Source organism: Sturnus vulgaris, chromosome 9 (assembly GCF_052056855.1).
Source record: "Sturnus vulgaris isolate bStuVul1 chromosome 9, bStuVul1.hap1, whole genome shotgun sequence".
In the NCBI taxonomy this organism is placed as follows: domain Eukaryota; kingdom Metazoa; phylum Chordata; class Aves; order Passeriformes; family Sturnidae; genus Sturnus; species Sturnus vulgaris.
The window spans coordinates 2,620,597-2,642,361 of record NC_142251.1 but is presented as its reverse complement, the minus strand read 5'-3'; the positions used below and the strand labels follow the sequence as shown (position 1 = coordinate 2,642,361).

General features: G+C 42.5%; 1 protein-coding gene and 2 long non-coding RNA genes across 3 annotated transcripts; 1 reads left to right on the top strand and 2 right to left on the bottom strand.

Moving 5' to 3' along the window:
• Positions 1 to 6,256: 6,256 nt before the first annotated feature.
• Positions 6,257 to 19,675, bottom strand: TM2D1 (TM2 domain containing 1). Its single transcript, XM_014870532.2, has 6 exons — positions 19,365 to 19,675; positions 18,000 to 18,073; positions 15,454 to 15,562; positions 11,104 to 11,195; positions 8,374 to 8,447; positions 6,257 to 7,170 (listed from the first exon to the last, which is right to left on the bottom strand). Exons 1-6 carry the CDS (start codon positions 19,481 to 19,483, stop codon positions 7,060 to 7,062), a joined length of 579 nt encoding a protein of 192 aa, XP_014726018.2. The 5' UTR covers positions 19,484 to 19,675; the 3' UTR covers positions 6,257 to 7,059.
• LOC148222768 (uncharacterized) lies at positions 18,425 to 19,250 on the bottom strand. Its single transcript, XR_015805308.1, has 2 exons — positions 18,962 to 19,250; positions 18,425 to 18,745 (listed from the first exon to the last, which is right to left on the bottom strand). It is a non-coding gene; the product is annotated as an uncharacterized LOC148222768 (long non-coding RNA).
• LOC148222767 (uncharacterized) lies at positions 19,501 to 21,440 on the top strand. Its single transcript, XR_015805307.1, has 2 exons — positions 19,501 to 19,610; positions 20,444 to 21,440. It is a non-coding gene; the product is annotated as an uncharacterized LOC148222767 (long non-coding RNA).
• Positions 21,441 to 21,765: the final 325 nt, after the last annotated feature.

Here is a 21,765-nt window from a genome sequence, read left to right as displayed (position 1 = left end):
TATCATAACAAGCTTGGTTGATACTGCTCCCATACTGAACCAATTAGATTAGCCTATTTCGTCATACTTCATAACTTGGGATGATAGGTTTCCAAGCATGGTACAGTGCAGTAATTGAATTTTGATCAAACACACATGGCCCATAACCCAGTATGTGAAACTTTCAGAACAGTTCACAGCTTTTAAATATCCAGTCAACATGTTGCCAAAAGTACAGGATGTACTTGATGCAAGTGGGAGAGGAGGGGGGGAGCACGAGTCCACGCTGTAACTTGGTACAGCTGTAAAACAAACATTTTTTTGTTCCGATTCTGTTCCTACTTTAGCAAAGGAGCTGGGAGGAAGACAGTGAATGTCAAGTAAGTCGTTTTTCTCCCCAGCCCCCACGCCCCTCAGGCACACATTCCCCTTTTAACATTCTTAGATTACCACAACCTTTTAAATTCACTCTACTGTACTTACATACTGTGTTAGACACACCAGCAATTATGGTTGTTAGCATGACACATCCATTGCCTACACTTAGTTAACAAAATAACTTAAAAGTCGCATGCATCAGTCTCTTAATAGGGTTATAATCAATGGGACCCTGGAATGAAAGCCCTAAAAATTACCCCCCACCTCTGCATTCCCCAGGTCTCTGCCTTTGCCAGCACAATCCACATGGTGGGCAGGCTTGGCCAGCTCAAGGTGAACACTCAGTTTTTCAGCTCTCAGAGTTCTCTTACATGTTCCTGCCATATTTTCCCCACAGTAAATTCAGGGAACTTTGAAGAAGACCCTGTAAAGGAAACAGAATATTTTAATAAATGCATTCCTATGGCTTTACTGACTGGGGGGAAAGCACCCACTGCAGAGCAGGTTTATGGCATGGGAAATACTGTGCCAGAGTTTCTTTGGAGCAAGTCGTGGTTATCCATATCCATATCAAAACTGCTCCCTGGTCTAAAAGGGAGCCTGGCATTCTCCAGCAGAGAAGCAGGACATCACCAGCCTCTGCTTATGGTACTGACAACTTCTTCCTCGGGTTTAGAATCATGGAATCACGGACTGGTTTGGGTTGGAAGGACCTTAAAGCTCTTCCAGTGCCACCCCTGCCATGGGCAGGAACACTTTCCACAATCTCAGGGTGCTCCAACCTGGTCTTGGACACTTCCAGGGATCCAGGGGCAGCCACCACAGCTGCTCTGGGCACCCTGTGCCAGGCCCTCCCCACCCTCACAGGGAACAATTCAATGTCTATCTCTAACCTAAATTTCCCCTCTTTCACTTTGACCCCACTGCTCCTTGTCCTGCCATAGGTTTTGAACACTTTGACCCAAAGGCAGCCCCGGATACCTCAATGCCCCCAGGGGGAACCACCAGGGCACCCCAATTGTCATCGAGGTGGTGGAGAATGACATAAAATCTGGGAATTCCTGCTCCATCCCCCCAGAGAGAGCAGGCTCTGAGGGTTCTGCCTCGGAGCTGTCTCACACACCTGCTCTGAGCACAGCTGTGCAGGAGCAGCAGCCACAGGTTCCAAGGGGAGAAACGGTGCTTCTCTCCCAGGGAACTGAGAGCAAGGCTGGTTTTGTCCTCCTGTTGGTTGGGGACAGGTTATTTCCTGGCTGCAGCCACCCCCGTGGCAGGACAGGGCACAGAGGACACGCTGGATCCCATCTCTCTCCTCGCCCCACTGCCCACTAAGTTATGATACTGCAGAGAAAAAAAAAGAAAAAAAAAAAAGTAGAAAGAAAATAAAAAGAATTTGGTGCTCAACTTAATCAAACTTGGACCAAGTCTCAGCTCAAACCAAGGTTAAATAGGCCTGTTCTAGGGTAGGATTTATATAGCAATTACAGTAATGGAAACTGAGCTTTATAATTCTTATACTGCCTAAAATTCTGCTGTGTCATATGCATCTGCAGAGCCCGAGGAATGTGCTGCTCAGAGAGCACTGCAGTCCTGAAAGCAGCCATTCAAATGGATCATGGAGAGTTATTGGAGCACGTGGATGGCCGAGATTTTTATGAAGCACAAAGAGTTACAATCAGAAATCCTGGGAAAAGCAAGGAGCTGGTATCTGAGACAAGCAGCATTCTTTTAAAATACTTTATTTTGTTGGGAATGTTGGGAACTAGTTCTCCATCAGACACTGTGCAAGCAGCATTGAGAGTGTCCTTTTTATCCTTGGATTTCTTTCCCTTTGCTGCAGTCTTAGAGCCACAGTGCGAAATGCATCTTGGCCAGACAGAATCCTCGCAGCCACCTTCCAGTTCTCTCTGTTGTGCAAGGAAAAATACCGGTGTGCACAGTCTGTGCTGGAGAACAACTCTTGAAGGGAAGATTTGGGGATCTGATAGGGGGTTTGGCTCCACCTTCAGGAAGCAGAAGGCAGGGAGACAACGCGGGGCTGAGTTTCAGACACTTCCCGCAGGATCTGGAGCCTGTCCCTGACATCATTCCTGCCCCCCGAATTTATCCCGGATCAATTCTCTGCTCGGATTTATCTCAGCACCCCCGATCTGATGCTGTGACTTTTCCACATGAGTGATGCGGCTCTCAAGATTTCACCTCCTCCCGGGAGAACTTGAAGCATCGGGGCAGGATGTCCTAAGGGAGATGATACGTGGACAAAAAAGCAACAAAAAGCAGCTTTAAGGTGACAAAAAGTTGGGATACGTGGGATGCTGTGGAGTGTATCAAACACCATTAGCCGTTCACGCTGTCTGTGCTGAGGTTCCCCCGCAGAATGTGATTTTTTCTTCTAATTCCCAGAGATTAGGAAGGTTCTCTGGGTATCACAGATGGATGGAGAGGAAGAAAGTGGGAAGAGTCTTGATCATATTTCAGTCTAGCAAAACACTTAAGCATATGCCTAAAGTTAAGCTATTTTTTCTCCTCGGATTCAGGCAGAAGATGCAAACAGAACAATTTCTTATATTTCACTTTTTGGCAGACTCTGATGCTGAACCCAGAACAAGGTAGCTGGTTAGAGAGCACGATTTAAATGAATTTAAATGGTGCATTTTTTAAAGAAGCCACGCAGTGACCACTTATAATAATGAAAATGGCAGAGTAGCTGGGGATGACACTGAGTTTGAAAGTCTGTGCAATGCATTACTGAAATAATCAGCAATCACACAATTAGCAACAGTCCTGTGAGGCAATGGAAATGCACAGTCTTGCCTCTGGAATTTCCCCCGCTGGGTGCTTGAGCACCCAACTTTATTGTATTTAACATCACTTTCAGGAGGAAGCAGGTTTGAAAAGTGCAGAGCAAGCAGTGCAGAGATGGCCTAAACACCTAATGAATCTAAAAATAAAAAAAAACCTCAAAAACACTGAGAGGAGATGGGAGCAGACTGAATAGACAGAGCTGTGCAAGCAAATATAACTGAATATACTCCTGAGGAACAAAGGAAACAATCCTTGATGGGGTGACAACAGATGTTCTCCAAAAAAGAATTCTAAGGGAGCATTTCAAACACAAAGACCTTCCTGTGGAGCTGAGAAGTTTTACTGGCAGACGTACAGGAATACATCTTTGGAAACAAAGTAAAAGCTAACATTTAAGGTGTTATCAGGTCCTGAAAGAAGCAGTGATATCTTCATGTAATAAGTGGTGGGTGGTGGTGGAGAGGGAAACGCTGAGGATAACAAAATGCTGTCACAGGAAGTTGCTGTAGCAGAGTTGTGGTTTAAATCCCGGGAGGAATAACCAGTTTGTTCTAAAAAACCTCTACGAAAAGGAGCTCTAGACACAAGTGAGAGGTGCACAGGTTAACCCAGCTGAAGGAATGCAACCCAGAGTCATTTCTGAGTGCAGTCAGCACACTGAAGGGCCACCACTTTGGCACTGTGGGTGTGAATGTGGAATGCCCAGAGATGGAGGTTTCTCCCAACTACAGCTCCTCTGGGTCATGATTAAGCAAACTGCAAAAAATCTTAAGTTGGTCATTAAAAAAAAAAAAAAAAGAGGGGAGGGAAATAGTACAGCTAGTAGAGTCGTTTTTGAAATGACTGAACTGCAGTGGTAGTTTGGGAAGATCTGGATTTAATGCCAGGCCTGGATCTGCAGCATCTTCAGTGAAGTTTTACCTGCATTTTTAAAGGCTGGACACCTCAAACTCTTGTTTTAAACTCTGGCCTTTACTTTTTGTGTTCTTTATTTTTACAGATACAGAATAATACTTCTCTGCCTTGTTGGAACGTTGAAAGGATTCCTGACTATCTGCAAGGCCAGCAGATATCAATTTTATCTGGGAACGAGGCAGGAGGACGACATACTACATTGTCTAATTATTTTCATTGCTTTGCAACTGTTTTGGGGAAAACAACCCCGAGAGAAGATTATTCCAGTGCAATCAGAATTACAGAAAGACTGGGATGGACAACTTGATTGACAGGAGAAGGCTAAAGCAGGCAGCAACACAAAAAATCATCATTGGACAGACATTTTGATAAATATTACTGCAGCCAATTTATTATTAACAGAGTGGGACAGCTTTACATCTTGCATCACACTTTTCACAGCCCTTATGGTAAACATGCCATATCTGACAATTACAAGATGAAAACAAAGACCTCACTAACTGTCTCCTGGCCCTGCAGCGTTCTCTGCCTGCTCAGTTAACCCTCTCCACATCAGCTGTGCAGCTAAAGGAGCAGATAGAAACATATTATACATATATTAACATTTATTGTGTGTTCATATAGAGAACACAACCTGACAGCAGCCCATGAAATTACCAAAGGTTGAGCAATCTGTGGCACTCATTCCTAAAAGGCTTCCCAGACATGGGAGAGGGTTGTGGCTCAGGTGGGAAGTTGTCAGGATAAGACAGAGGATCAAAGGGAATCCCTTCTGGAGGGGACAGGAGTGACGTGTGGCTGTGTCCTGGCTGCAGTGACAGAGTGGGGCAGCCCCAGTGTGAGCAGCTCTGCATCCCAACCCTGCTCCAGCAGGGAAGGATCCCACAGCAGGGAAGGATCCCATGGCAAGGAAGGAAGGATCCCACAGCAGGGAAGGACCCCACAGCACCTCTGATTTCCTGGCCTGGCTGACACACCTTCTCTTCCTACACAAACACTGCAGCTTGGACCAGCAGCTCTTTCTCTCTGCTGACTGCTTGGCTTCTGGGATTAACAATCCCATGGACCTCTGAACAAAAATTTTATTTCCATCCGATTCACAAAAAAACAGCTCCAGGAATTTTTTAAAGATAACAAAGCACAGCCTGGATTGCTGAAATCACCAAGTCAAGCACTCTGCTACTTGTACACCTGGAGACACATTTTAGAATGGAATTTTGTGTGAGAAGTTGCCCAAGGCTATTTTTTTTATTATAACATCCATGACATCTTCCTATTTCCACAGCTTCGTTATCAGCTTCGGGGTTGGAAAAACAAAAAGCAGACAAGTCACAGGATGATCTTAGACAGGAGATTTTACTTGATTCAAACATCTATTTTTCATCCACTTCCTGTCTGTTTTTCAAAGTATTTCAGGGAACAAAACTGATGAGCACAAAGAGCATTCAGTGAGAGAGAGAGCAAAGGGAGACAGAACAAACATCAGGCAAGGGGATGGAGCTGACAGAGTGTTCTTGTCTCTTTGAACCCACAAGGAAAATGCATGGCAGGAAGGATTCCAAAACCACATCTTTCTTGTGTGAAGGAAAGAATTAACGTTAAGCACAAAGTATTCCTTGTGGTTTATTCTCATTACATGACATGTCAGGTTATGCTGATTTGGGGGAAAAAAACAGGATTTCTTTATAAAGCTTTCTGTGCACTGGGCTTAATGTGGGTTAAAAAGAGCCTAAACCCTACAAATTGTGCTTTCATGGATCCACTTAGGAATGTCATTTTTGAGAATTCCCCTAAAAATACAGTTTGTGGATATATTAAAGACAGGTTGAAAGTTTCACCTGAAAAACAAAAAAAATAGCCCAAACTTCTGTTCAAAAAAAAAATTACATTAAGTTTCTATGGCGTGGCTTTGTCCCTCAGTTAGGGCCAGTTTTCATTAGAAGGTGCAGAGAATGCTTAAAATTGGTCAAATAGCATGAAGATTTTGTTGATGTGTTTTCTGTCTGTGTGTACATACTTTTCCTGAAAGGAACATCCAGTGAAATCCTGGTTGTCCAAAAGGCTTTGGTCAAACAGCTTTGAAAAACATTGAATTTATTGCACTGAAACACAACTGACCCAAAATAAGAGCCTTTTAAGGGCTTTAGTAGTGCAAAGAATTCACTCTTTTGACACTCTGTAGCTGTAAAATACACACACCAATTTATTCCCAGGGAAAAAAAGGTATTTATTTCATTATGGATGGTTGTAAGAAAGGAAAGAAAAATTCAAAACAAGCAGAACAATTATTTCCTTTTCTAAGCTCAGGGCACCCCAATATCCACCCTTGTTTTTTGTGATGTGTCATCCACAGTTCTATTGTTTATGCACCCATATTTCTACTGTTGATCAGCACTCGACCAAATTTTGCAACTTAACTAAAATTTACAGAAATAATTGTTTCAACTAACTGAATTTCACAGGCTGCACCAGCCTAAGATTTAGAGGTCTTTGGATTTTAACAGGATGAGGAAAAAGGCAGTTTGTGTGGTTGGGGATATTTAAGTTAATTTCCAAACTGCCACAGGGACAGACCCCCAAGTGCAATCCTGGCCCATCCATGCTAAAACTCTTATCGGTTTCAATGGAATAAATATCAGCATGTTTATTATGAATATCTCTCTCTGCAGCTGTGTGTAACACTCTAAATGACACAGACACAACATCAGTGCAAATTGCAACAGTCTGCACGTTTCACAGATGATGTAACTTAGCAACAAACCGTCTGCTCCCAGAATCAGAGCAGTCCCAAAGTTCCACCTCTGAGGTAAACTTGTTCACGTGAGGAACTTTCATATTTTATCATCTTTGTTCCCTGTGCATTTAATATTCCGTTCTGACCAGGGGTGATCAGTAAATCCTCAGCAATTCCAGCTGTAGTTCCAGCTGGAAAAACAAGCTGCACCTATGGGTTTGTGCCACTCCCTGCCAGAGTTGGGGATATTAGGGATAGGTCTGCATTTTCCTGAAGGTTGCATTGGTGATGGTGAGCCGGGTCAGCCTGGGCCCGTAATAATCGATGATGTAACTGGAGCCGTCGGAAGGGCCAACGATCTGCAACAGAAAAAAAAAAGAACCAAGACTTTTTAATATGAAGTGAAATATATACTTTGTGCTAATGTCTCAATTACTGCTAATTTTCCCATCATAAAATTAGTCATGCTTAATTAGTCAAACAGAAACTAGATTTATTTTGAAGTTATGCTGCAGTTTAACTGTTTTAGCGAGTGCTGTCTCAGAAGGAACATTTCCCCTGGGCTTCTAATCAACCAAATTACACAGCCAGGCCCTGGGACTCGGCTAATCCGATGAGGATTTGAGGCACAAAACCAGCCTAACAAATGAGTGGGCTCCAAACCACTTTTCCTGAACAAAGGAGGGTCGGCAGCAGAGAATTAGGCTGATGACAAGCGTCTTTGAAATACTGAACAGGTAAGGAATGAAGAGGAGGAGGAAAGATCATGGAGTTTTTGTTCTGGAAGTGCTAAATTGATGTGGAGTCACCAGGGAGATCAACAAGGAGAGATGAAAGATACTCTCAACTGGATCTGTAAGTGCTCTGAGGCAAGATCACTGCAAGAGCAGAGAAAGGAATTTGAGAATGCACACAAAAGACAGATACAAAGAGCACAATTTTAAAATATTTTCCTACAAACCCATAGAAACAACTCTCATATCCACAATGGATTTTGAGTTCATCAGAGCCAATTTGCAATTCATACTAAAAGGCTGTGCTGTTGAATAAAACAATTTGGCAATTTCTGATGTCACAAGATGTCACTCCAGCTGGGGATTTAATCCTCCTGAATCCCTCAGTCACAGCTCTCAGCTGATGAGGGACTTGAATTTGGGGGACAGGTGGAAAATGGAAGTGGCAATGTCTTCTTTCATCAGCATAAAGCACAAGCAAACAAGGAACCTGAGGATTCTGGGAACAGCAGGACATCCCATGCTGAGTCCAACACTCTGCCTCACATACAGAGGTTCTGACCACTTGAATTTATGGTGCTATAGCTCCCAAGGTATCTATTGTCAGTATTTATAGATGGCTAATCTAAGTTTTAATTCCAAAAGCAAATATATTGATATTTTTTGTCTATATTCTACAACATCCATCTACAAACAGAGCCAAAATAAACGCCTTGATTTTTCAATATCCAATGGTTCTTAAGGCCAAAATGCTAACAAAGTGTTAGTAATCAAATCAAAGCTTTAAAAAACACAGATTTGTAGCTTGTTTTGAAACCCCTGACTTACCTGCATTGAAATAAGTATGAAATCAATTAGGCTCCCAATTCCACAAAACCCTACAGTGCAGAACTTTAACAAACCTAAAAAAGAAAAGTAAAATTTAATGTAGCTTTAAACAATCCCTGGGATTTCATCATTGGTGGCAATCACATCCAAACTCTCCCTTCATCCCACAAAACGTGTGTTTATATATATACACCTCTCTAGAAGCAGACCTAAAATTAAACTTCTTTAATTATTAGGGAAAAAATCAAACCACATATTCATATTTCTACATCCTGAATATTTTGGAGATTTGAAATATGAACAAATTTTTTTTTAACATCTAAATATTCTTAAACAAGGAAAGGCAAAATTTGATAATACTGAAATAGTGCTTTCACTGAGTCATAGACAGAAAAATCCCAACTTGAACTACAAAATTTACTTATGAAGAGAAGGAGACTTTCTACCACCTCATGAGTTGCAGCACATACTGATTTGATTTTCAGAACATGCAACTTTGGAAAACAATCCTTTGTATAATTTTTGTATTTTTGCTGAAATATGAATTTCTTTTGAATATACATTAAAAATACATAAACACTTCTTTTTAACTGGTTTTCAAAAATGTTGGTTTTTATACAAATAAATGAAAGATTAATAGAAAATGTATGGGAATAGCAACTGACAGATGAGTGTTTTATTGGAAGTTGTCCTGCAAGGCAGACTTCATTTGGAAATTGCCTTCAGAAAAAAGAAGCTGACTTATTTTTTATTTTTTTTTTTTTACATCAATAGTTCCTTGTACAATGAATGTAATCCAGAGAGAACTATATATATATATATATATAATGAGTATTATTTCAGGGAAATATTTTGGTTAATCCCCTCTCTCCAAAGCACCAACATGTCCCACAAAGCACCTCCTCTCCCCAGGGCTGTTTATGGGGCAGAGGAGGGAAGGAACTGCATCCACTCTGCAGGAAGAGCATCCCACTGCCTGGATTTGTCTCTCATGGAAGAGCAGTCCCTGTGTATCCTTCCCTGCGAGGTCCTGGCACAGGTGCCCAGAGAAGCTGTGGCTGCCCCTGGATCCCTGGAAGTGTTGGATGGGGCTCTGCACAACCTGATCCAGTGAAGGTTTCCTGCCCCTGGACCATGCCAGCTGGGATTTTAGGAACCCAGGAGATTTCTTACCACTGCTGCAGCTCCACATTACTTAAGGAATTGGATGGAGGAGAACTGTTTCTGAACCTGGCATTTATTTCTGGAGTGCAGGGTAAAGTTGTTTTTTTTTTTTTTCCTCCTCACTTCTCTCTCTACAAGCACATCACACTGAGAAAATAAACTGCTCTAAAGCATAGAGGGGAAAATAGTGTTGTTCTACAGTAATAACTCCTGGTTTGGTTCACAGTGTGTGGGAGAGGAAGAGGTTGCCTTCCTGATTCCTCCATAGTCAATAGCTTGTTTGTATTTGTGTGCTCTTTAAACAAAAGAGAAGGGAAAAAATAAACCAAAGAACATTTACAGTCTTCATTACACTTGCAAAAAAGATTTCAATGCTATTAACCTTTCTTAACCATTTTCTGCCAAGGCACAGATGAGCTAAGAAATCCCTATTCAGCCACTGTAAAGGAAGCCAATGGGTTGATTTTTATTCTTTTCTACTCTTACCTTTTGCTTTCTTTATCTTTCAAAAGATTGGAAATTTGGCTTTGGAAGAGTTTAATTTTAAATATTAACTTTGGCTGCTGGCTACAGTATAATCCAGTAGGGTTAAAGCATCAGCCATAAAGAACTTCTACAAAAGAATTAAGGATTTATGAATCTATATTACCATAATATATTAAAAATAATTACTGCAAATTATTATTCCAAATCCAGTGGTACAACTAAATAATGCACCTTATTGACTGCTTTCAAAAAATGTATCTTTTTGCGACACAGGTGGACAAAGTAAATGCTAATTATAGAATTTCAAGGATAAAAGACACGGATGTTAATCAAGATTATAGAGAAGGACAGATAATGTCATTAAAAAGAGTTGGCATTTAATGGGCAGAAAATCAGAATTTCTGTCTGAAGTGACAGCAACACATACAGCTTTTTCCATATCATTGCTCCATCCTATCTGTACTTAAATTCACTCCCTGTGTCCAGCTCACAAACAAGGCCAGTGAAGGCAGTTCTGTCATAATAAGGTATTTCCATTACTTAAAAGCCAATGGCACCATCATCCTGGGAATGAAGTCCTAAAAACCAGAGAGTTTTTGTTAGAAATTCCAGCTTCTGCAGAATTGTTATTAATACCATGAGTTATCTTGAAGGTGTGCATTTGTCAGAATAAATTCCATCTCCCAAAACACCAGGTTTACTGTAAAATTTGTCCACTTTTTTCCAGAAGAAGTCAAGTCTCATTTAAGGGTGGCAGGTGAGGCACTTCTGCTACAGAGCCTCACAAAAAATGCTGTGGTAAAACATCAATGTAAAGCAAAACTTCGGGTAGCAATAACAACATTTGCTTATCAGGATTTTATCTGCTGGATACTACATCTCCATTTGTCACCACTCCAACAGAAGAGCAGGCTGAGGATAATGCAGCATTTTATCTCACTTGACCATAAAGTAAGGATCTAGTTTTAAATATTTAAACTGCGACTGTCAGCCTTCATTACTCAAAATATGAGTATACATATACAAGTCAGTCATAAGAATAAGATTTACCTCAAAGAAAAAATGAGGGAATAAACTTACCTAATGCAGGATAGCCTAGATAAAATCTATCTGCTCCCAACCATCCAAGAAATAAGGACAGAGCCACTGCCACTTTGTAGGAGTATCCATTTCTGCCAAAAGAAACAAGAAATGGAGATAATGACTGCAAAATAAATCCACTCATACTTTTGACTGTTAAAGTAGTGAGTCATTTTCCTGCTGCTCTGGTTTTAAAAAAACAACAGACTTGTTATTTATCTTCAATTAACGGCCACAGAATTGATAATGTTAAGCTTTCAAACTGGGAAGGCATCCTCCATAAAGGAACCTCAGCTGCTGCAACTCAAGTGTACTCTAGCAGAATACAGATTATTCTGGAACTAAATGATGATTTCTTGTCAAGACATAATTCAGTTGCTGATCCATCCCCAGCTTCACAGAGCACTTCCTAAGAGTTCAGCCCTACTGAGAGAAGCTCAGGAAGGCAGGAGGTGTGTGAATACTGTCTGCAGGAATTAGTCTCACATGCAGCCAAATGGAGAGGAACAGGACAGGCAGGTGAGATGTCAGCAGAGACAGTAATTGCCTCGAGATCTGAAGGAGAAATGAACCATGGCCACCGGCTGAAGAAGCTGCAGGAAGGATTCAACAAAAAGGATAAGCCATGGATTCACTCATTACACTGTAAATGGCACGAAGTCACAATGAAAGGAACTGTTGACAGTCCAAAGATGCACGGGGGTAGAGAGGCACTCTCAAGTTAAGCTTCCCATGGTTAGTCATACAAAATAAACAGATAGAACAGACTTTTTCAGATTTATCCTAATTGGAACCATTCTTGGAACAGCTGGAGCGATGCAGCCACCAAACCACCTGTTAGTGCAGGCCCTGCTGGAGGACTTTGCACTAATAAGGGAGCTAAAAACACAAAGCTCTCAAGGCTGGAACTGCTGCCTCGGCAAACAGTGAGCTCCTGAACAGCAAACCCAAATGTAATTAGAACTGAAAAATATTCAGTAATTCACTGTTTTGATACGTGCACTACTATGTGCCAGCAATTATTTAATAGGCCCAAATTAAACTCCTGGTTGACAGTTGAATAAAACAGTCTCAAAAAGACAGTAGCTGACAAAGGTCCAAGCACTTTTATTAAGCATTTTCAATGCCAAGTAGAGACCTACCTTTTTTTGCTTATTATCAAAATTTACTGACTTTAAAACCTAATGGCAACATTAAGTGATTAAATCATGACTCTTACCTCAGTAGTTGTTACTTGGTGTTTATTAGCAACACGGAACACACAGGGCATTCCTGGAACCTAATGTAACACAAATTATCATCTTTAGAACTGTCTTGTTTCCACTGTAAGGAACACTAATGGGTTTATTTAAAACTTGAGGTAAACTGTTGGAAATTGTTTATCAACTACAAAGTGTCAACAGCCCTCCAAGGACACTAAAGCATAAAAAGAGCTGTTACATAAAAATGGGAACACGGTTTAATTTTGCTCCTGATCACAACTAGTAATAAACTGAGCCCTTGCCTAAGCACTGAGACGCTTCTGAAAGCACAACAATTTCTGCAACCTCAACATCAAACTGACAGGCAGAAGAAATCCAGTATGAAGGGGAAGTATGAGGACACTGTAACAAACAAGGCTGCATCCACTCTGGTGTTTCCTTTGCCTTACTGCTTCAGATAAAAACATGCACAAAGAGTAAACCAGTGAGTAGGAAAATGACACATCTTGGGCATCTGAAGGAATTTCTACAATTGGGTAAAAAGATGCAATTTCTTGTCAGTTCCTCTTTTGATTTTCGCTTGTTCCTCAGCCTCATCCAACCTTTATTTTTTTCTGCATGTATTTCTCCCAGCTGCCATGTTAAAAACTTTTCCTCCCAGCTCTTCCACAATGGTTGACAAGAGCAGGTGCTGCTGTAGGTTGGTCTTTCAGGGTCTCTGGGCTCTGCTCAAAGACCTGCCCAAACTGAACCCAGTGAATTCCACAGAGAATCATTCCATGGCCTCCTTCTCTGGAATGGCAACACTTGGAACAATGGACATTTCAATTCTGCAGCATTAGGGCCTGCACATATACACAAAAGTAAAATATATGATAGATGCCAACTTGTGAGATTCTAGAATTTGGCCAAGAAATAAGCTCTACCTCCAAAACATCAGATTAAAGCCAAACCTAAGCAATCTTGACTCACAGTACTTCTTTTTTGGAACAACCTTATAAGCTTTTCCTTCTATTATTGCTAGGGTAACTGAACTTGAACCCATCCACTCACACAAACACGTAACATCTCTTGGTCTTGCTCTAAAATAACTGGATCCCAGAATTTAGCCAAAACTAAATTACAGTTCTGGCTAAGGACAACTTGCTGATTTGTCCTTCACAAAAGGTGGGGATAGAGATTCACCTGCTGTCCCCGTGCTGGGACAATCCTGCCATGGGAAGATGCCTTCTCAAACTAATTTTCTGACTAAACGATGTGCAGTTATTTCTACAGTTACAGTTTCTATCAAAACTCAGTACGATGCTGGGAAATCTCCAAAAAGCAGTAGAAAAGGCAGGGCTATTGTTATAATGGTAAGCTGGAGATTCCTGCTTAAAACAATATTTCTAACACCTAGGTAACATTCAAAGTGCCTCATAAAAGGTCTGTCAGTGAATAGACCACTTTTTAAATAAGTGTACAGATGAAGGATGGTGATATTAATCTTGCTGTCATTTTTTACTGGTTTTAGGACATTATGAAGGACATGCTTGTGTAACTCTATCTACATTTACAGCTGTATTTTACTGGAATTTTCAGTCCAAAAAGGGTTCTCTTCCCTTTATGCCACGCCAGCAGTTGTGGGACTAGAAAAGTCACAGCAAGTTCTTTTGGCATTGTAACCATTGATTATTCATTATAAATAATGGCCATGATCAAGTAACAGATACTGTAAGAAGGATGACATTTCTCTGCCTAAAGACCTGGATTTTAATAAATAAATGTAAAGAAAAGCTACCTTTAAAAAAATGTTTCTAGAAAACATACAAAACCAAAAATATATGTATACAAAAACCCTCCAAACATAAGAATTACCAGCTAATCTAAAGAGGAAGAAATTTCATTAAACTAGTATAGCTCATCTTTTCCTCAGCCCCCATCACAGATGGGACTGAAACACAATTGTTTCTGGATAAAAATGTGACTGACGTCTACTTTGCTGGCATTTAAATTTGATTAGATGTAATCATATGTTTTCTTCAGTTTGCTGAGCTTTGACTGCTGAGAAGACTAAATACAGAGAAAATATTTATGAAACTAAGAGGCAGGGCTGTACTTCTGAGTTAGGCAAATTACTGAGCAGCAAGTAGCACATCAGAGTTATTTGCCCACTAGAGTGATAGGGAGTACCCAATACTACAGGAGTTTTTATTTCCAAAGATTCCAGTAGGACAAAAAAGAAAGGTTCCAGTGTGAATCCCAGAAAAAAAAGAGGAAACAAATGGTAGTGACAGGTGCTGGCTGATCATTAGCACTGGCCAGTTGGAACATTTATTGGTATCCACAGCTCTCCATCACTCACAATGTGCTTCAGAAAAACGAGGTCCATCATTCGTGTACCAGAAACGGGCACTTAAAAGACACAGTGAATTGGATTAAACAGAAAAGCTGTTTCTCTTAGAGATTTTGGGGGGAACTGCAGAGATCCTGAAGCTCCCCTAAAATTCATGTATAATAGAACTTCAGCTGCACACTTTAAACTGGCATGAAGCACTGAGCAGCACAGCCCTGTCCAGCCCTCCTTTGTCCTCTCCGTTTTATCCTTGAGTCACCCTCATCCCTCCACTGGCACAAGCACTTGAAGCCACTGTACTGTGACTCAAACTGGGGAACTGATCCAAGGCAGCTCAAACCCAGGGCAGCTCCCTGATGTCCTGGGGTCTGTCAGGAGAGGGGAGGGAGGGTGTCCCCAGCAGCTCCTTCCAGCAGCTGTGCTGATTTTAAGCACGTGTGAAATGTGGCCTCAGCATTTGGAGCAAAATTTTGCCAAGCTAAAGTATGAAGTAAAGCAAAGGTAAAAGAATAAGGTAAAGCAAAGACACAAATGTAATTAAACAAGAAAAAGAATGCACAGACAGATTTCCCTGTGAACCTGGTCTAGTGGAAGGTGTCCCTGGCCATGGCAGGGGGATGGAATGAGATGAGCTTTAAGGTCTCTCGCAACCCAACCCTTGCCGTGACCCTGTGCTGCATCCTCATTGTGTTTATTGGAGGATTAACTACTGGGAAGAATGTGCATGGTTCTGTTTTACTTCCATATTCCTTCTGCCAATGCATCATACAATTTTGGATAAACTTCAGTTTTTCAAAACCAGAGAGTACTCACACATTACGACACTCAATAGGCTTGTAAAATCCAACTTCATGTCCCTTAAAGACTTTCTCTATGCCAAGGTGATCTCTGCAAGTAATATTTGGTGCTGGCAGACATTGAACTGAGGACAAAAAAAGATTTGGTATTAAGCAGCAGCTGACACTCAGAGCAGTTTTCTGACAACACACAAGTGCAACAAATTAAGTTCTACTGTGCAACAGTCTTGATACAAAGCACAGCTCACACACAATTGCTTGTTTAAAATATTTTTTAAACCAGTCCTACCACTAACTTGTAGTTTTTCCTTGCTACATTTTAAGCAAAATATACAAACCTAATTGCAGTCCCAATTCTGTTGTAATTTCCACTCTGGCTTCAATGAGAGTCAATGAGAAATCTGAAGCTGACATACAGAAAATATTTTCATCATGAGAACAGTCAAATATTGGAACAAGTTGCCCAGAGAAGTCATGCCATCACCATCCCTGGAGGTTTTCAAGGTCTGACTGCACAAAGCCTTGAGCAACCTGGTTGGAATTCAGTGCCAACACTGCCTTGAGCAAGAGGCTGGACCATGCAACTTCTTGAGGGGTCTTTCTACTCAAATTATTCCATTATCCTTGACTCTTAGGGGAATCAAAGTGGAAATCACAGCAGAAAGTCACACCTGCTAAAGTTTGCAATCTATTACCAGAATATTAGTTACTCTCCAATGCTGTAGTCTGTTGTTTTAAAGGAAAAAATTTAGTCCTTTACCCACTTCCTATCAGCTTTCAGTACTTGTGAGTCCTGTTGGTTAATTCCAACAAAACTGCAAGCCAGCTTTAGCATTCTTTCCAGATTTTCCAGTAATGCACAGAGGGAAGAGATGGATTTTATTAATGCCTGACCATACTGCATAGGGACAAAAATAAAATAAGATTTGAGTTATGTGTGGCCTTAACTGCTGTAAAATCTTACATGGGTTTTATACCCCATCCCTGGAAGTGTCCAAGGCCAGGCTGGACAGGGCTTGGAGCAGCCTGGGATAGTGGAAGTTGTCCTTGCCCATGCCTGAGGGTGAAAAAAGATGATCTTTAAAGTCCTTTCCAACCCAAATCATTCCACTGTGCTACTGATCAATGTGCCTAATCTGAGGCAATTACAAAAATATACACTATTTCGTGTAAAGTAAATAAAGCAAAGAAGTTTTTTTCTGTCATTAGAAGAAACCCAGCACATTTAAAACATGATGATGCAGGAAAGGCCAGTTTTCTTCTCAGTGTCACTCCAAAGACTCCAAACCTTCTACTCAATGACACCGTTTTGATGTTTTTAATTAAATTCCTGTTTGTCTGGGTGAGGGATCACAGAAAGTGACCAGAAATTGTAGTGCTTCAAGCATGATCCAGAAATTAACTTTTTATTACTTAGGTAATACTGAAAAAATAAGCAATTCAAATACTGTGAGGACAATCTAAAAACTGCTGTGTGTGTGTGTAAAAGTGCTACAAAAAGAAAAAGTGCTAATTAATTCAGCAAATTGTTCTACTCTGAAGCTTATCTCCTGTTCAAAAGTGCAGTGTATTAAATACAATAACATGGTAATTAAACAATTGATAATCTTGAATTATAATCAATCTCAGACTATGCAGTATTTTTTCTGGTCTCTGACTGCCCATTCATAGTCAGGGACACAATGTCAAAATGATGGAAAGAACTGAAAAAACTTTTAAAAGAGTCCATTGTGCTGTTTACATCCAGTGTCTGAAATTATTTGGAAAAGCCTTCACTATCCCAGAAGAAAACCATTCAGCACTTACAGGAAGCAAAATATGGAAGACAACGGGCACACACATGAATTTTGTGGACTCCCCATCCCTGGAAGTATCCAAGGGCAGCTTGGACAGAGCTTGGAGCACCCTGGGATAGTGGAAGGTGTCCCTGCCAACCCAAACTATTGTGCAATTCCATCATTTTAAAACAGGGGTGCACATAAAGCAAACTTGCTGTGCTATCAAACACAGACATTTATTTCAATGCCTGAAAATATCAAAGAAATTAAGCACAGGTAGGAAACTAAGTAATCAATTTATGAATTTTTCTGTTGTACTCTGAAGTGTGTCAGAACTGAACATCAAATAAACTTGCTTTCAAAATAGAGCCTCACAGACCAAAACCTGGTGATGATGGAAGGCATTATGTTGCCTTAAGAAAAAAACCCTTAAAAATTAGAAGATTTTGAAGGCTGTTCTGTCACATGTCAATTCTTTTAATAATTATATGCAAAATCAGTATGACAGGAATGGTTTGTTTTAATCACAGTAGTGCAGGACACAGCCTAAAGGGTGTAACATACATTGAAGAGATTTACCAGAAACCTCTCTTACAAAACTACCAATCAGAGACAGTTTATTTATTCATTTTTAGTAAAGCACCCAATCCACACAAGTGTTTTGGGCTTTCAGACTAATGATATTACTAATCCCATCTTTTATAAAGCTCATCAAGTAGATACACAAATTGAACACTTCCTTGAAAAAACGTAGTTAATCAATATATAAGTTAGAAATCCTTACCATATGCTGTGTGATTTGTGCAATTCATTGGTTCTTGTGTGCTATTGTCTATTTTAGGCTCATCACACATATATGTTCAGGTAATTGAGGAAAACAGTTTTCATATCAAACACTACAACAGGTTTAACAGTAATTTATTCCACCCTCTTTAAACCCCGAGGATTTAAGATGCACCTTGATGTTGGTGCCTACCCATCCCCCAAAAGAGGAGCAGCACATTACCATGCAGCAAATCTGCTAATCCAATTTAATACACCAATATATCGCATAAGCCCCACGTTTAATTAGTGCTGCAGTCAGCACTACCTAAAGGAACTACAATATTTATCAGTCACAGCCTCTGTATTTGGAGGCAACAAGGTAGCACACGCCTCATCGGGTCTTGTTTCCTTATTTAAATACCACAGTGCCTTGAAATTGAGGCATTTGGTTGAGAAAATTTAATCTATGGGAACACACAAAATTCAACGAACGCGTAAAAATGAGCATCTGAAACGCCAGGAATTTGGTGCAGGAACAAACTGAGCAGGAGCTGACTTCCAGAGGTCTCAACTCCCACAGCCAAGTAAAGCAGGAGATGAAGCAAGCTTTTCCAAGATTTGCTTTCCTGACACTTTTGATCATCAAAAACTGTCAGCTGCCATCAACCAGCACGTTCTGGGGAGGGCAAGAAGTGCCTTGGAGAGCCAGGAGCCTCACACCTCCTGCTCCTCGGAGCTGTGCAGGGCACAGAAACGTATTTTTCCCTGTTAAAAATTGAAAAGTCATTATGTCTCGCTCTTGCAAATAAGAAATAAAGCAGAGTAGTGGCAGAGCAGGCTCTCTCATCCCATGGCAATCTCTTTGAAGGACACCCCAAGCATACGCTGGGGGACACACACAGTACCACCAGAAATCACAAAATTAATTAGGTTGGAAAAGCCCTCTGAGAGCATCGAGTCCAACCCGTGACTGATGCCCACCTTTGTCACCCACATCAGAGCACTGCGTGCCACAGCCGCAGTTCTTCGAACAGCCCCAGGGATGGGGACTTCGCCATATGCATGGGCAGCCCCTTCCAAGGTCTAATCACCCTTTTTCTGAAGAAATTCCTGCTGATGTCCAGCCTGAACATCCCCTGGCGCAGCTTGAGGCCGTGCTCTCAATTCCGGCACCCTGAGGAGCCCTGTCCCGCTCCTGCCAGCCGAGACCCCCTCGGGACTCCCAACCTGAGACTCTCCACGACCCCTCCGCCCTGCCCGGCACCTCACGGTCCCCACCGACCCTTCCCCTCCCCACAAGCCGTACCCCCGCCCCCCCATACACACACCGGGCCCATCGCCACCACAACCGCCCCCGATCCGACCCCAGCCCCGCTCAGGATATTGCCCCAGCCGCAGCTCCTCGCACTTAAGCGGCGGTTCCGAGCCCGCTGCTCCCTCCAGGGCTGCGAACCAGAGGAAAAGCAGGACCAGCGCCTCAGCCGCGCCGCTCCGGGCGGCCATGACGGGACCGCCGCCGCCGCCGTCAGCTGACCCGGGGAGGAGCGGAACGGCCCCGCCGCGGGGAGAGCCCGCGCTGGCTGCGGGGAGAAACGGAGAGGGATGCCGATGTGTTCGTGGCTTGCTGAGGGTACGAGTTAGGTTTTCGGGGAGCTTAAGAGGTTTTTTTGAGTGGTGGGGAGAGTGACCTCATTAAACATGGCGGGCGAGGCCGCGCTGAGGGCAGAGCGTGCCCTCACTCAAGATGGCGCTGGCAGGGCCCGGCGTTGGGACGGGCGGGGTCGCGCCCTGAGTAAAGATGGCCGCGCCCGCCGCCGGCACCGGCCCCGCGCTTGCCCGCACTAAAGATGTCGGGTGTGAGGGCCCGCAGTCCCGGGGCGGTGTGGGCATGGTGGGGGACCCGTGGGGAGCCCTGGAGCGGCTGTCGCAGCGGGGCTGGGGCTGCTCCGGGTGCTGGCACCGCGGGCAGGACTCGCCCTGAACCGAGCGGCGGGCCTGGGTGAGGGAGGAACGCGAGGTGAACCTTCCCCGCTCTTCCAAACACCCACGCTATAGCATTGCCCCACCCGGCGAAATTGCACCTCCCGGTGTCCCCGCTGGTGTGTGGAGTTTGCTGGGTACCTGAAAAATATGCTGAAAAAGCCCAGCAGAAGTTAAAGACCAAACCTGGTTAGCCCAGACTGGCGCATCCTCTCTCATACAGGTGGGCCTGACACCGTGTCCAGCACACCCACAGCAGTCGGAATAAAGAAATAATTTGAAATTCTTGCCGTATTTTCACATAAAACCGCATTGTTAAAAATGCTCCTAATTTCAGTTTTTAGATGAATACTGAATTCCTGGAGCAGGTTAGCTTTTAATCAGCATTTGCTCTTCACAAGGTATTCTGTGGTGATTACAAAACTTTCCCTATTCTCACTACTGCTACAGTTACTTACTGTTTTTCTATTGTGGTTATCTCAGGTTTTTCTAGTGTTTGAAGGCATCAATATTCCACTTATGAACTGCTAAGGGATCCTGGAGTGTTTACAGGAGATGGAGAGGTTCTTTGATTAAACACCAGGAAAGGCAATACCACTGTCCCAAGTTTACATCTGCTCAAGAAGAATTTCCTGAAAAACAAGTAAGAACCTAAAAACTGGAAATCTGAACCTAAAAAGCTGGAAAAGCAACTTTGAAACAGTACTGAGGAGAACATCATCACTACCCATCTCTTCTGGAAGTCTTTTGGGTTTTCTGGGCATTATTTTGGTGCGTAGAGACTTGTCTGGAGCCTGTCAGTACCAAAGAAGGGTTTGTCCCAGTCCCAGATATTCCAATAATCCGTGGAAACTCGGATTTAACAAACGTGGATGGCTGACAAAGAGCTCAGCCAGCGATGTGAAATATTGCCATCTAACAGCTTTTTGGGAGATTTCGCATAAACTGCATTGGCAAATTCAGCAGGCAAAGTATGCAAATGGAAATTGATACTCCTCTCAGCAACTGGAAGCGAAAGGGCAGGGCCAGAGCGTGCTCCAGGATGAACTCAGCCCTCGGAGATGGAGACGGAGGTGCACTGATGGGAAAAGTGCCCGGCTCTTCTGTCTGCGGCGCGTCCCTCGCATGGATAAATACACCACTCGCTGTTCATCACTGTCAGGAAAATTGTCACTTCTCACGAGTGCCACGTTAATTAAAACTGAGAGTGAGGGCTGGGAAGCTGAGCATTCAGAATCCTTTGGAAGGGGGGATGGAGTGGTGCGTTCTTAGCGTGTTCTGTGTGCTCTGGTGCGACTGCTGCCGCTCAGTGAAACGAAACGGGTGCCAGAACGAGGGGAAATCAATCTGAACTCGGGAAAAATTGATTTCCAAACCTCTTGTAGCCCTTACCCTGTGCAGCCAACAGGGCCGTGTAAGGTCAGCAGATGGGCTCGTGAAACTCGTGTACCAGAATAAAAATTGTACTTATCGACTTTAATTCGACTATTTTATGTGTGTATGAATATAATCTTAGGAAGTAAAAAAGCAGACTAATGTACAGGTTTCAGAAAGCACACACAGTTCACACAATTAATTTCAATTAAAATGGTGTTTGTTCCCTATTTTGTGACTAACAGGAGTAAGATTTTGTTTTTATTGCTGTCCTGGACAATGATCTGTGAAGCCACAGTGACATGATGTATTTTGGGGTGCTGTGGGGGAAGTCTTGCAATCCCTTTACTCCATCCAAGTTTTCCTATGTTTTTTTGCCATTCCCTTCTGTGAAGTAGTGGGGGCTGCGCTGCTGAGGCTAAGCAGAGCGT